At 36.6% G+C, this 16100-nt stretch overlaps 2 protein-coding genes across 2 annotated transcripts in view; one reads left to right on the forward strand and one right to left on the reverse strand.

The window, feature by feature from the left end:
• The window catches only part of LOC149083093 (midasin), a 376364-nt gene that overhangs the window by 235244 nt on the left and 125020 nt on the right, over positions 1-16100 (reverse strand). The gene's annotated exons all lie outside the window — the stretch shown is intronic.
• Positions 1-16100, forward strand: part of LOC149083096 (uncharacterized) — a 51717-nt gene that overhangs the window by 25992 nt on the left and 9625 nt on the right. Inside the window, exons 2-4 of the mRNA XM_089236226.1 lie at positions 1321-1555; positions 5917-6933; positions 11339-11903. Of these exons, the coding sequence (XP_089092352.1) occupies positions 1371-1555; positions 5917-6933; positions 11339-11354 (1218 nt within the window). The 5' untranslated portion in view covers positions 1321-1370 and the 3' untranslated portion in view covers positions 11355-11903. The remainder of the gene's footprint in view (positions 1-1320; positions 1556-5916; positions 6934-11338; positions 11904-16100) is intronic.

The raw sequence follows: 16100 nt of genomic DNA on the forward strand, positions 1-16100 counted from the left end.
AAATAAAAATGAACGGTATACAACATCCTCAGGCTACTAAGATATATAATGTCCGAGAGAAGGAGGGGGTATAGTTCGAGCCAAAGGTTCCAATCGATCACTAGCTATTCTATGGCCGCAATACAACAACTAAAATGGGTTGCCGGATTGCGAATCAAAACCAGAGAGAGAGGAAGGAAATATCTTAGGGAAAAAACGTTCTTGGAAAAACAGACAGCAAAGCATGATATTAGATAAATATTACTTCCTCTTTAGATAAATAGATTGTGAATAAGGCGAATCCGAAGTAAAAAAAAATATTCATGCTTAATAGACCACATCTCTCCCTTCCAAAATCAAAAAATTATACTGGTTGCGATGAGGATATGAAATCTCACAAGGGGAAGATTACATAAATTCTCGCAGAAAAACAAATTTAGTATGTCATCACGTTTTTTTAAAAATATCGATTTGCCCAGCACGATAAATACACCACGTAAGTTAATAAATATAGTAGTGCTACGCAATACATAATTTAAACGTGTTTTTGTTCAAATCAAACGATTTTTTTTCTCTTCAGTATAATCAAGTACTCAAGCAAATAATTTTCCCTAGAAGCTTACGTAAAATTAAGTGAAAATTCAAATAGCAAGAGTACAGCGAGTATAAAATTATTTAAATTAAATTTTATAAATTGCAGTCAACCAGGTTTCTTTCTTTCAACCATGCAAGAAGAAAAAACTGTTCCCCCCTTTCTCCGAATTTCCTTAGTTCACCTGAACGCGGCAAAGGATTAAATTGAATGTCACAAACTAATAATTCATTTTTCGGTCAATATAGTTTCGCACACCGTTTTGATTAAACTACAGAAAAATTATAACCATTCCAGTAGTTCACATGTATAATGCGATTCTTTTTCTCTACACATATACGAAACAAATAAGCAAATAAAACCGCATTTAGTAGAATTACGCGTTTGTTTAAAAGGGTTCTCATGATTATACGAATACGATTAGAGAAATTAGTAAAACATTTATATATATATATATATTACTGTGAAATGTACACATGTTTACATACATATTTTTGGATTTCAAACGAACTATTTCTAGTCCTCGGGTAGTGGGAAAATAAGCCGGAGCGACTAATCGATCGTGGAACGCAACGTAGTTAACATAATTTTTTCGTTAATCTAACAATTTTTAGGATTCGAACTTCGCTGAGTGAAAATACATCAATGAGATACGAATCGAAAACGGTCAGAGTAAAATTTATGAGTGATATATGTATGAGCATATAATTTTTTCGGACAATACGTCTCAAAACTTTGTTCATTTCTAGGAAAAACAAGATTGCATCGAAAATTGAGACGAAGTAGAGTAGTCGGTGAGATGAACGTGGTCCGTTTTAGTGTCGTGGTGAACGGCACAGTGCAGACAGCCAACCAGACCAGCAAGTCGGTGTGCCATCCAGCGCAAACTACAGAAGCTGTTGTTCTTTTTACTATAGCTGCCTTGGGCATGGGCGCCAACATGTTTCTCATGCTGCTCATCATCTTCAAGAGGCCGCTCAGACGGTGTGAGTAACGGAACCCCCATATGTAAAAAACGCTTTGTTTAATGTATCGTAATAATCTGATTTTCATGATCTCACTCAGTTACATTATACAGTACGAAGTCCATTAAACGCTGTTTCTGATATTGTTTCCTCCCCCCCTCAAAATCGCAAGCGAAATTTCTCAATACAACGGTGAATGAATTCCGATATGGCCATCTTTAGATGAACATCTTAAGAAATGAGCCAAAACGATTATTTACACATGATTGAAAAATGCCGTATTTTTGTTTTTTTTAGTAAGATCAGCTTATTTAGAAAGTAGTTAAAAAACAACTTTTAGGGGGGAAGGGGGGAAGTGAGAAGAATGATCCCACAGAAAGTTCTTATGAAACATCGATAAATGCGATGGATAATTCAATCCAATATTTTTAGTGCGTACCGTATTTTATACTTAATGAATTGGATCTAGGTTTACGCAGCACATTTAGAAGATATAGCCCAAAACTTTAAAAATTTATTTCATTTAAAACATCTCATCAATTTATGAACAGTAATTTAGATTCAACAGAAAAAAATAGTCTGTTCATTGCGAAACGGAGAGAGGAATAATTGATGGGATCTCATAAAAATAAAGATGTTACCTTACAAGAATAGCATTTAACGATTTGAACCCATCAGTTTAAGAGAATTTCTGATAAGTATATTCGAACTTTAACGACTACTTCGAACTAGTAAATTTTCCAACGTGACTGTATCTTTACATAACACGAATATTTTTATCTACGAAATTCAATTCTGAATAAAAAAACAAAGAAAAAAGACTCGCTGCTCCATTTGAACATTGATGAGTGATAGAAGAGACATTTTGCATGAGAAAGACACAAGACTATATAAACATTATAGGACAAAATCCGGTTGATCCTATAATGTTAATGGAGTCTAGTGTTTTCATGTGATCAACCAGAGTTGTTTTAGAATTGTGGCTGCCCATTTCAAATAAATACTATCTTCTCTTTCTATATCGCAAAAATATTAAAACCTATTGCAAATCAATGTACTGATTTGGCACGAGACTACACAATTTTCCTTTCCATTTATAATCTCTTAATAAATTAAAAAAAATGAAAGAAAGTATATGTTTATTAAATCCCTTTAAGCGGTTTTCAAAATTTCCCCTGATCCGCATTATAACTGCCACATAGGAAATAAAAGCGTGTTAAGAACACGAGATATTTTGGGGGTGACCAAAATTAAGATCAAGTTTGACGTTGCCGCTGTAAAGATTAAAATGTCGAATGTGATTTCTTCATGCATTTTTGTGAAAAGAAATAATTCAAATTAAATAATCTTGATATCGCTGAAGCTGAATGATAGTTAATTTCTTCTAAACGTTCACCAACCTTAATTTTCACAAATGAAAAAAAAATGTCATATTTAAAACAAATATTTTTCCCAATTGTTTAAAAGACCATTAAATGAGGTTTTTGATTAAGCTAATTGAAAATTGTCGATAAATATTTTAATCTTCAAATTTTTGACACACTGCATTTTTCCACGCATAGTCTACGATTATATTATTGAAAGGTGCTGACGAACTATTCTAGTATCAGATACATTAAATCGTTGGGTACCAAATAATTTTTTCGAAAAAATTATATTTTTTGTTTTTAGGCCTTAATTAGAACTAAAATTTTATCTACAAAAAAATTTCATGATAATTATTTATAAATAATCATAAAATGGTTCTGAAAGGACTAAGTATCATTCATGACAGTAATTATAACCCTATGGAATCGATAATAGTGCGAAATATTATAGTACAGTACTATTAATTACATAAAAACTATTCAAGGGTGGAGGGAAGACTTGGTCAAAATATTAAAAACAAACCCCCGAGAATGCGATGAATTTGTGCCACAACGAATCGACGTGGGTGCCAGGAAGTAAATCACTTCTCTTTTTAAGACATAATCTACTATAACTGGAAGGCTTAACGAAAATAAGAAGTTAATTTTAAAAAAAAAATCTGGGCATATAACCATGATTTTTGCCGCCCCTGAATTTTATCACCCGCGGCAGTTGCCCCCACTAGTTCCGAACCTGTACCCACGTAACAGACATTATCAAACACCACGCAATAAATTCACTTTCGTTTAAAGAACGAACATCAAAGAAAAGGTACATCTAGAAGAAAGAGAAAAAAGTGAGAGAGGGCATTTAAAATGGAAACGAATGAAGAAAATCTTAAAAAAGGGCCAAATTACGTCGTGATTCTTACAAAAATGAAAAGTCAGATCTAAACGTTTTTTTTTTAAAGCGCTTAGAGTTGGTGCTTATAAACTATTAAAGTCTTTCTGAAACTCTTATGAGCTTCAAATTCTTTTAAGAGTTAGAAGCAAACGTTAAGACATTTAAAGCATCCTAGGAGAGGGTAAGAAACAAAATAGAGTATAACGATAATAATAATAAAAAAGGAAGATTCTAGAAAACAGAATTAAACTGCGGCAAAAGAGAATGATCGTTTTCGATAAAGTTTTTAACATCTGCACTTTCTCTCGGTTGGGAGTTTTTTCTATCTATTTTAAAAATTTCCCATCCTCAACGCTACTGCTGAATTGCGTGCTACCGGTTTTTCCAAGAAATTTACATGATAATATGAGGGGGATACACATTCTCCCCCTTTCTTGCCTCTTTTTCCGAGTTTTTTGCGCTTTAAGGAATTCCCATCATTTTCTTATGTAAATTCTTCTCTATGGAAACGAATTATTTCGCTCTCTTGAAACTAAATACAAAAGAGTTATGTTTCTTAAATGTTTTTAATGTTGAGGGGGAAAAAGGTTTCGTTTGTTCTTCAGGCACGAAATCACGCATAAAATAAGGGACAAGAAAAATTTTCTGATAAATGTCCCAGATTTTTCTCTTTTTTTTTTTTTTTTGTGAATTTTATTACTACTTGAATTTCGGAGACAAGAAATGAAATAATTAAAATCGTTCTCTTCAGTAGTTAGGTTCTAGTAGTTCTTTAGTGTATTTCAGTAGTAGTAGTTCTTTAGTTTTGGAAGCTGCTGTAATACACACTCAATGGCCAAAAAAATTAGGAATACCCCTCACTCAAGCTTCGACTCGTTCGTACAGCCCGTAGGTTGACGTAATAAACCGGACTTGCTGATAAAAAGCTCTCTCCTGGCCAGAAGCACCAGTTAACGTTGCAATTTGTCTGTTCATGGGGGAAAACACGAAATTTGAGTGACTTTGAACGCGGCGTGACTGGGCACTCAAAGGGAGGGGTTCCATTATTATTTAATTATTAATAACGTAGTACACAAGTGCTCCTAATTTCATGGCCACTGAGTGTATTATGCATTTAATTGAAAATTGAATGACGAGAACTTGGGGGAGGGGGAATGAAAAAAATAAGCGACAGCGGCATGAGCACCAAATTATGTAGGTTGATATCTTCACGTTAGAGGTTGCTGTTTTTTTTCATCCCCACTGAGGTTAACCAAAAACAAAACGCTCTAAACCTTGTTGTCTTTCGGTTTCATTTTTTTTCTCTCTCAAACACACTATATTAATATTAACCGCGGCATAATAAAACATCACTAAGCCCCCTGTAAAATGCTATAGTTTTATAATGGAAAAGCAGGCTTTCTTCTGATTTCCAGCAGGTGCAAAGTAAGGGGCATAGAGAAAAACAGTACATTGAGAAATCACTTATACAAAAATAACTAAATCTAATACATCTATTTCTTCTGAAATTATTATTTTTTTTTGTTTAAATTTTTTGTCGGTCAGGGAAGGGGAGGTAGCCGTGCGTGCACTTCCCCTGCGTACACCTCTGTCCGAGATCAAACAATTAAGATATGGTATTATGTACCTAACTGATTAAATAGAATGTTTTTTCTACCTCCCCTTAAATTAAAATAGCATTAAACAAAGAACTATTGAAAAACAAAATCCATGTTCGATACGATATTAAAAATCTAGTTAAAAAAATATCGCTTGGTTTTTTTTGCTTAATTTTTCACACCACCACCTATTACCATAATTTTGAAATTCGAAACATAACTTTTTAATTGAATCCCTCGATTAAAAAGTTTTGACTAGCCCAGATTTTAGCTAAAAACTTTCGGGGGTGGGAGGCGTACAAAACTGATAAAACTGTAAACTCAATTATGAATATGGAATTTATAATAATCATAAATTCCTAATGTGCGTCATTTCCTCACATTTCGGAGTAAAAAGTACACTCCAGTCCGTTCGCCAGTCTGGATTCCCGCCACTGGCTACGGCCTAGCGACTATAACTTCAGAAAGAAAATTGTACATTTTCTTATGTTCATACAAATTATTAATTTCTCTCTCCCTCACTCCCTAGCAGGTGGTCACAAGGACTCCTGTTTCACCAGGGGCTTGTTGACTGCGGCCGAGCGAGCCTCCTCCTGCTACTGGGCATCGGCGTCCTGTTCTGTCAGCGCCTTCCTAAATGCAACATAATTGAAACGGCTTTTCTTCTACTGGTGACAGTGTCTACGGTCAACATGCTCACGTCGGTCATCAACGACGCCTCCTTGTTGCCGGACCAAGACACCCAGTTGCAGCAGAACCAACCTGATCACCAACATCACCTGCACCATCACCACCATACAAATCCGGATCCGAGTTCCTCGAGGCCGGAGACGAACCCTTTATTTCTCGACAGTCCTCAGTGCATAGTGTTCGGACTTTTTATAATATGGTTTGCCTCTTTCACAATAAATCTCGGACCGACTCTGCTCAGCGGAGCTCTAACCAGCTCTAGAGACACAGCAGGCCACGCGGACGCCTGTCCAATGGTATACGGGCCCGTTAGGCATTATGTGCTCAACGTGCTCTGGGTCACAGTGAACGTCATGTGTGTAGCACTGACCGGAGTACACCTACGCAAATTATACAGGGACTTAACCAGGTCTAATCTAGAGGCGGTAAGAATCGCAGGACTCGTGACGACGATGATATCAGTGAGGTCAGACCACGACCCATCTTGCATGGAATCGCGGCAAATACAAAGTTATATCCACCGTCTGGAACAAGAAGGCATAAGGCGAGTCAAGAGCTTTGCCATCATACTCGCCGCTTATGTGCTTTTCTGGGGGCCACTGTTCACCCTGACCCTGATACAACCAGGCCTGCCTGGATACGCAATAACTTACGAGATAACACTGCACGTTGCCTTCGTACACGCCTTCGTCAATCCAACCCTGCTGCTCATGTTGCACAGAGATTTAAGAACCGCTGCGTCCGAGTTCCCATGCTGCACCGTATGGGTAGTACCAAACGACTGCAACAACACATCAGTGACCACGAGGCCACCACCACCTGAAGTCATTCACGCGTGTCGGCTGAACAGGGGATACATGTAAGTTTTAAGTCCTATAAACTATTTAAGTTTTAATTTCTGATCATCGAGATTATTTTATTCAAAGAAGAAAATTCCAGAATAATATTTTTTATTTTAGCCACACATTTAACGAGTGGATAAGTAACATTAATACGAATTATTTAGGTAAAATAATATCATGACCTACAGTACCATACCGTATGATTTTGTTTTAAAAAAAACTAAACAAAAATCCTAAGACAAACCTAAAATAAAATATCCGAATACTAATCGATCTTTTCTCTTGAAAAAAAAGTAGCAATCCATATCTGCTTCTCATCTAAAGACGTCCTGCCCGCGGGAAACAATTCTAAACCGAGGGCATAGAACTCCCCAATTTAAACAAACACAAGGCTTTTTCTCTTTCCTTAGATGAATCGACGTTAAACTTTCCCGAAAACTCCAAACTAGAAAACGGATTCCTTTGAGAAAACAAAAGTTGAGAAATAAAGATTAGGAAAATAAAAAAATAACTTCAGTGACCTCAATGCGGCATACCCAAGGATGAAAATGAGAATTTTTAGTTTTCTTAGTTACAGAAGTGTGTTCTTTCAGACACGCACAGAGTAGGCTTGCATTGTCACACATTTACTGGAAAAGATTAAAAGCATTGAATGCCACTGGACTAGCATAATTTTTCTTCTCAAAGAGTCTAGTGTGACCCCAAGTTAACAACTCTATTCAAAATATATGTACAACTTGCGGTAAAAATAAATTTCAACACATGGTGGGTCGATATGCTCACATGAAAACACATGCCTCGCCATATACAACCAGTATAGCAATATTTCTCACACTTCTGACACTCCCTTACCCTGTGACCACCTATTTGCGGCACAACCGCAAAAATAGTGATTGTGTAAATAAAGCCAACTCTATCTTTAACTCGGCGCGACGCCTCTACGAAGCCGTGACGCGCGCGTTAAGAACCACTGAATTATAATATGGGTTTGGTAGCTAACACTTTGCAAGGTATTAGAGGGAATATATTCAATGTGTATCTCCATGTCTGAAATCATTAGCATTTCACAGATATAACGACTTATACGTGAGAATTCGGAACCTCGCGCATGAAGGTTATTACCGTTTATTGAAACGTTACAACCAATATGCCAGGTCCCGCGAAAAGCGAGCAACTGGGAACTTAATTTTTTTTTCTGACGAGGGGGGATGGGGGTAAAAATGACAATATTTCTGCTTACGTAATACCCCATTCAAGTTGAACTTTAATGATATGAAATGCCTGCTTTCTCACCTACCCACCGAAAATTCCCTTCACGACAATCAACGTTTTTCAACATAAGCACAAAACGCAGTGCTAGTGTTTCTCTAATTTAACGAAAATATATAACGTAATCTCTACGTTTTATAAATAGATTCGTATGATCTATCCATGGATTCTGTAAGTAAAAATCTATGTCGGCACCAGAATCGAACCTAGACATGTACAACTGAATAATAGCACGCTAACCACTCGAGTGCCGCCAAGTGGCACTATTATTATGTAGTACTAATACGAGAGACTAGCGGAAAAAAAATACTATTCACCTTACCAAGAAAAAAAATTCTATCAATCATAAAATACACAATACTTTACCGCGCTAATTGGTTTTTATAAGAATATTGTACACATTTTTAGTAAAGGTTGGATGAGAAGGGTTTTGAACAGATAAACGTGATTTCGATTTCTCGGTGAATAGTTCGCTGGAAATTCATTTATCTATGAGAAAAATTAAAAACAATTTAATTTGAATTATTTTGAGAGTTTTAGATCCAGAATACAAAATTTTTTCGATGCGAATAGCTTTCAAAAGGAATTTATTTCGTAAGTCAAAAAATCACTCTGTATACTGTTCCCAATCTTTCATACATCCGATGAACAGAAACACTATATAAGGATTCGTTTCACCAAAATGTGTTTTCTGTCAAATTTCAAAGGATGACCCCTTCCTTTTCCATTTTAGTGTGCAGAATAGAACAAAAATTTAGAGTCTGATTCACTCTGTAATACGAGTGCCTTCCCTTATTTCTCTCTCGTAAAGAGGAATCGTGCATGGTTTCTGATGAAGACATTTTCTCTCTTCCCTTCCGCTTCACCAATAACGAAACTTCACTGTAGTACCACTGTTTGCAAAAAGTATTTGCATTTCAAATGAGAGGGAAGAAGCACAACGAGCTCAAGCCACGATGGAGGAACTGGTGAGATTATCTAGTTAGAGCCCCCCAAACCCCTAAATCTACTTTCCTTCTTACACACCTGGCGCTTTACTAAAACATCATTGCGTTTTGAACTTTATTCTTTTTTATTTTTCAAACAAATGGAAAAAGTGAATAAGAAAATGCCTCAACGACTCAAACATTCAGAATGCTTTTCATGTCCACAGAATCAAATTTTTTAGCTGCGGAGAAAAATTCTTGAAATTGCTATTGTTACATATCCGCACTCTGGCCCGAATGAAACGAATTACTTATGACGTCAGCAAGTGCAGACGTAAGACTGCACATTTTATTTGGTGCCTTTTCCATTAATCATTTTTGAAGCAATTAATATATCACGAATCTTTAGCTGGATTTAAAAAGAAAAAAATCGATGAACGTATTACTGCTCGTTATTCGGCTGGATGGGGAACATTCGTAAGCAACAGCTTTCAGAAAAATATCCATCTTCTACGTACAACAAAAAACACCTTGATTATCGTATGAAATTGGTATCGTCTCGGTATAACCAGATTTATTTATCAAGTTTTTATTTATTTAAATAAACGTGATCACTCTTTTTGTCGTGTGCAGATGTTTTTGAGAATATTGAGTAGAGATGGTTTAGATAAGAATAATGAAGCTTATTTTAATCCTTAGATTCTAGCCAATAAACGTAACTGTGTATTTGCATAATTTAGCCATATGTATCAGTTTAAAGCACTGTTACATTTCTTCAGGAAATGTAACAGGAATGAAAAATACGTTTACTAAAGGACGAGACAATTCTAGGCTTCATTTGAAACGCGACAAGTCAAATTATTAAATTTTCCTAAAAATTGACTAATTTAAAATAAAAGCTTACTTGTTATAGCGTAAAGGTGCCGGAATATGTTTAAACAAATAAACTTTCTGAAGCTTTATGTCAGCAATAATTAACTTTTCATAAAATTTTAAGCATTTCAAAACGTATTAAAGATAATTACTCAAACATAATTAAACAAACATTTTAAACATATTCAACTTGCGTTTGACCCATATTTAAATTCAAATAATTAATGACATGGTTCACAATAATTAAATAACCTAATTTTGATTTTCCTAATACCACATTCACGCAAAAATAAATTGGATCTACCAAGGTATTGCTCACCACCATCCTCCCTTGCGGCCGAAGTAAGGCCAAAATGACTTTTGAATTACATTTTTAATATTTCGAAGGGGGTCGGTCCCCTGCTCAAGAATTATGAGCACCCCTGGGAACGACCCATATTCGAAGCCTTACACAAAACCGCCGAAAAGAAATTGAGCGTAACTAAGAGATACTTTTACACTATAGATAAAGATACAATTTGATTAATTGAAGCGTGAGAATGGAATGATATCTACATTTATGTTTTTATGTCATGGCGCCAATCGGTAAAAAATAAAGTCGTGGCGCCCCAGTTTTAATCATGTACATGAAAAAATGGTAAGCAAGAGATGTGAAAGCAAAGAAAAGTGTTTTTCTCTACGATTAAAATGAGAATAATTCTACCTAAGAAGTTTAAATATTTTAAAGGAGAAAATGGCGATCACGACATTGTCAAAAAAACAGATATTTTTCGGATATTATGCCGAGATGAACTCGGAAAGAAAAAGTCATTTGGTTTCTGTCAGGACTCGAACCCAGGTCATCTAGCACACCGGGCAAGCATACTATCATCTTCACCACTGAAGACACGACTAGGCCGCCTTTATTTCACGCACTATGGCGCTGAGTAGAGGTATACGTAGCCTCTTTTAACTTCAGTAAATGGCCCCCAGGTGGGACGGTAGAGAGAGATAAGCGGATTTTTTTTTCTCAGCCCGATACGACGAGGAAACAAACAACTTCTCTTTCAGAGTTCATCTCTCCACATAATATCCAGAAAATATCTATTTCCTTGATATATTGGAGTAATGAAAAAAAACCGTCAATCTTTCAAAAGCTTACTTGGTTCTCTGAGTCGAGTTCATCGGTTATTTTTCAAAACTCATCGGACAAGCAAAATAAAATGTCATTCATTTGAATCGATTGCGCAAGTGGTTTATATATTTTATAACAGAAGTCTCTGTGATAAACCATAAGAAAGCATATTTATAACTATATAGGCATAGTTCTCGACAATCCATGGATGATTAATTTTTCTTTTGCATTACTTTGAAGGGAAACGACCATCTGACAGCAGCTGCAACAGGGGGCGCCAGAACAGGGACCGCCACTGCTACCCCTGCAAGTACCACCACCTGCTACAAGGCGTTGTTACGGAACCGGCGGACGAGCGGAGGATTCCACTTCTCCTTCGACTGAAAACGGAAGTTGCGTTCCCGAAGCTGAAGAGTGTAACAGCAATGTACTCTCGTACCAAATATTGAATCTAAGAGAACCTTTACAACAACAATATACCGACCAAGGACCCGAAGACAAAGAGACCACACTCCCACCACTGCCTGATTACGTATCCAAATAATGAATGACGACTTTCAGCCACTAGTGATTAACGGACCACTTAATCAAAGATGTATAGGTGACAGCATTCTTATTGAAAAACTACGTGAACAAAGAAACCTTTTGTTTTCTTCCAATTCTACACAAATACGGGCGGTTCAGTGAAAGGGAAAAAGCATGCCAAACACTTCCAAGAAATGTAGAATCTTAACAAGCTATAGCTATCCCTCTCCACTTTTCTTTACCATCTGTAAACCTAGCTTTTGAAACATATATACTCAAGGTAAGTGCTGAATATATGAAATAAATCAAAATGTAGTCACTTCGATTCGAAATTTTTATGCATCCCACCTCATTTCCATTAACAATAGCAAAAAAGTTAAAATCGATGTACACAAGGATAAGAATGATCGCTGATTTTGCGATATTAGATAAATAAAAAGTGTGAATAGGGAAAAAAGTGAAAGAGGATACTCAACATTAGCCTTTTCATAAGGAGTTTGCCTAAAGCGGAACCTCAGAGGATAATTAATTTCGAGCATTGTGCATTGTCTAGGTACACCAAACTGATATGAACAGGGAACGTGTCACGTCACACAGTTCAATGTCGCTCTCTGTCGACCTCCTTCGTGTCGCCTGTGATGGAGTCTTCAGATTTTTTGTTTTTTCTCCGCAGTTTATGAATCCGCACTACACAGCGCGCACATTCTTCACTCCAGAAGATTCTTATAATCACAAACTTTCAGCATTTGAATGATTCTGCCTGTATAAAACAACCCTATTTATATAGAAGTACTATCTGTGGAACCCTACAGAACAGCGGTTCCCAAACCTCTTTAGTCCACCGCGACCCCTTTGTGTATCCAATAATTTTTCCAAGGCACCCAAGTCAAAACATCCTCGTATGACGCGGTTAGATTGGTTAAGTAAACAACGATTCGAAATTCCCAAACAATTTACGTATAAACGTAGGGAAAAGGGTACATGTTTCAACAAACTATCATATCTACTCAGTGGGCCAAATTATCACGGCAACCCACAATTTAGGAACCACTGCTCCAGATCTTAGTCAATTGGGTTTTTTTTTAAACAAAAGAAATATGCACATTTTTAAACCGATCCCACACGGGGGGGGACCATTAAATCTAGGATGAGTTTTTCCTATCATCACTTGTATTTTGTCATTATTTCAACTCCAACCTATATTATTTCGGTCAAAACCATTGGCACGTAAGTCAGATAATTTATAATTCGTTGCGTGTATTCCCATTTCTTTTGCATCGTATAACTACAATGTTCATATTTGAGAAAATTTGGATCCATAAAGAAGTTCTACTCGTGCAAGCTACTACTGAACCACACATGCACCTCGTCCCGTATTCCTCTGCGGAACTTCTAACGAATTGGTACATGTTGGAATGTGCGTGTATGTGTAACGATCCTGGCTTTAAGTTTGTTTCTGTGTAATGCTTGTTGTGTGTAGTGCACTCGTGAAAGGCTGGGATCTTAGATTTGGGATCGAATTGAAGAATGTATAGATTTGTCCAACCATTCAGAATCACAACTGTAGGTCTGAATCACTCATCTGTGCGTGAAAATAATGACCATGTTGTGTGATAATTTATCAGATGCACTTCCTCACTTCTGTAAAATATTATGACAGATTTGAAATGATTGCAACAGAAGATTAAATTTGGTGATGTAGAAGCAAGTTCAATGAGTTGATTCCGTTTTCACCAGAAAATAAACCTCACACACATACACAGCACACGCAACATTTGGCGTGATGCCCGTTCGCATACCAGATAAGAACCTTTGCCGCATAGGGTAGAACAGCAAAATCCGCCCCTTTTTCTCTCAAACTTCGATTGATTTCAATAAGGTAACAAAAATGAATAACCTTTTCAAAAATACTGAAAATTTCTAAAAAAAATGTGGTGTCTTTCTTGTGCAGAATGCTGTGAATAACCAGAAAAAATAAATCAATAATTCCGATATCTTAATTGGCTGTCGGTAAACAAATTTTTCTCGACAAAGCAATTTTTTTTTTAATTCTTTTGTTCGATTAATACAAAGAGCGTTTTTCTATAAAGCGAAGGTTAAGAAAAGAAACGTTTAATGGGTTGAACGAAAATGAGATAAAAATAAAAACATCATGGGTAAAAGAAAATAATACTTGCCAAAAATGAAAAAAAAAAAAAAAAAACCAACGATGCGTATAAACTTCGTACAAGAGCATTTTTATTGAAGGTTATGAAGATTTGGTCAATTTTTAAAAAGCCCTCCATCAAACGAGACACGGGGGCCATATTAAGGTCAACCGGGTCACGCAGCGCGGTGCATGAAGTGTAAGAATATCATTGATACAATGATATATATCAATATCAATGATTTGAGAATATTTTTACACAATTATTTGAATTACTATCATGCATCAAAGTTAGACTTTCATTTGTTCTTGAATAAATTTTCCGGTGATCAGCAGACACGTATTTCTCACATTTTCGGGGATCGTCTCTATTAACAGAAAATCTCATTATCTGAGATGACCTCGAATCCATTAGCAGCCGGTTAATCGAGCTCTACAGGATGGTCTATTCCGACCAAAAAAATTTTCCTCCCACTGCTCTTCCTCGCAGATTATGGACTCTTTCAAACACTTATAATTACAGTACTTCGATCTAACAACTTTCAAACCATTAAGCGATACAAACAAGGAACTACTACTACTCAACCGCACATGCACTTCGTGCACATTCCTTGCGAAATTTCTAACGAATCGGAACTTGCCGGAACGCAAATTAAAATTTACGCATATTAAAACTAATTTATATGATAGTGGAATTATGGTAGATGCGTTCAATGGGACTTGAGCATTTCAAGGCGTTTGCGAATGTGCATGTAAGATTTATGAAAAAACGGAACAGGTAAGGATTCCATAATCGTGGCAAAAACTAAACCGACGACGTTGAAGCGATTTCCAGCATCACTGATAGGAGTTATGAGGTCGTGTGGGCCATACATGCTAACCTCGGAAAGAGACGCCCCATCCGTAGCGGCAATGTCCGCCCCCCCCCCTCCGCTTTTGCTTTTCATGTGACTACTTTAAAAAATTCAAAATAATTTTCTTATTTTCTTGAACTTGATCATATTGGGCATTTACCCAGCTCTGACGGACATTTAAAATAACCTTTTATTTCGGCTAGGGTCTGTTTTGCCGTAAATACTCCCCACGAAATCAATGAAAGTTCTTCGATTTTTTGGAACCGGACGCTATCACTGCTTCGTCGTCGACATCCTTCTTCCGCTATCTTTGTAGAAATTTATCCACGAAAAATGTTATAAAAATTTGATAAATTTTTTTACCTTTTTGCTCATGCTTTTTTTCTTCTTTTTTTTTCAATTCAGCAAGGGAAAACGTTTTTGGTATAAGGGCCCACCCGGGGATGAAACTTGCGGGCAGCTAAAGCAAAACTTTGCAACGACTATCAACAACGTTGCTTCACTTCATTTGAATTCAGCTCGATATTCATTCTTTGGAATCGCGGTCTTGGCGTGACATCATTTTGTACTCGATAAAGTAATAGAAAATTCAGAGAAATCTCCAATCAAAAACTAATACCTTTGCAAAAAAAACAAAAATGGACTTCCGTAATATTTCGTGATTTACCGTAATTCCGTATTTTATGGTAGAAATCCGTAGAAAATACAGACATTCCGTAGCAGTTGGTAAGTATGGTGTGGGCATCACCAAGGCACTGGTTAGAACCCCTATTCAGGTCAGAGTGGTGGTTTCACCCAACTTCTAGGAGAGAAAGGCGATCTTCAGCTTAAAAAGTCTCTCCAGAGACAGTCACACAATAAGACCTACAACATTTCAAATTTACGCATAATTGCCAGTGTGAATCCCTTATTCGATTAGCGACATCGAACTAAATGAAAACCCCAAAAGCGTTTCACGTAGTGCCTGCCTAGTTTCTGGGACCTCTCATCCTGAACGACTGCAACTCTTAGGGCAATGTTCTCTAGAAAGGCGTAGACTGATCAACGACTTGAGACCGCTGTATAAAATTGTCTATGGTCCAACCTACACATCGAACATCAGCATAAAGTTCATGAACTCTAGCACCAGAAGTCACCAGCTGTGCATGTATTCCATTTGCTAGAAGGAACTGATTGCAGTATTCACTTTTATGTTGGGCTGGCAAAGCTTGGAATAGACTTCCATCCGATCTTGTTTGTACACCGACGTACGCGTTATTTAGAAAACGACTATCAAGCTTCCTTCAACTTTGAGTTTCTTGATCAGATACCCATTTTAATTGAATGCCCTCCGTGTATGTACAGTATGTCATTATTTGGTATTTTTCTTTTCATTTTTATCGTGCTTTTTTTTCTTCTTCCCCGCAATGTAAGAGCAACAAGCCTTTTGTGAATGTAAATAAATAAAAAATAATGCAACATACAATATAACCTGTCA

This window comes from Pholcus phalangioides, unplaced genomic scaffold (genome assembly GCF_987345545.1).
Source record: "Pholcus phalangioides strain wild (caught in Gottingen) unplaced genomic scaffold, Ppha-v1.0 ptg000009l_1, whole genome shotgun sequence".
Lineage (NCBI taxonomy): Eukaryota > Metazoa > Arthropoda > Arachnida > Araneae > Pholcidae > Pholcus > Pholcus phalangioides.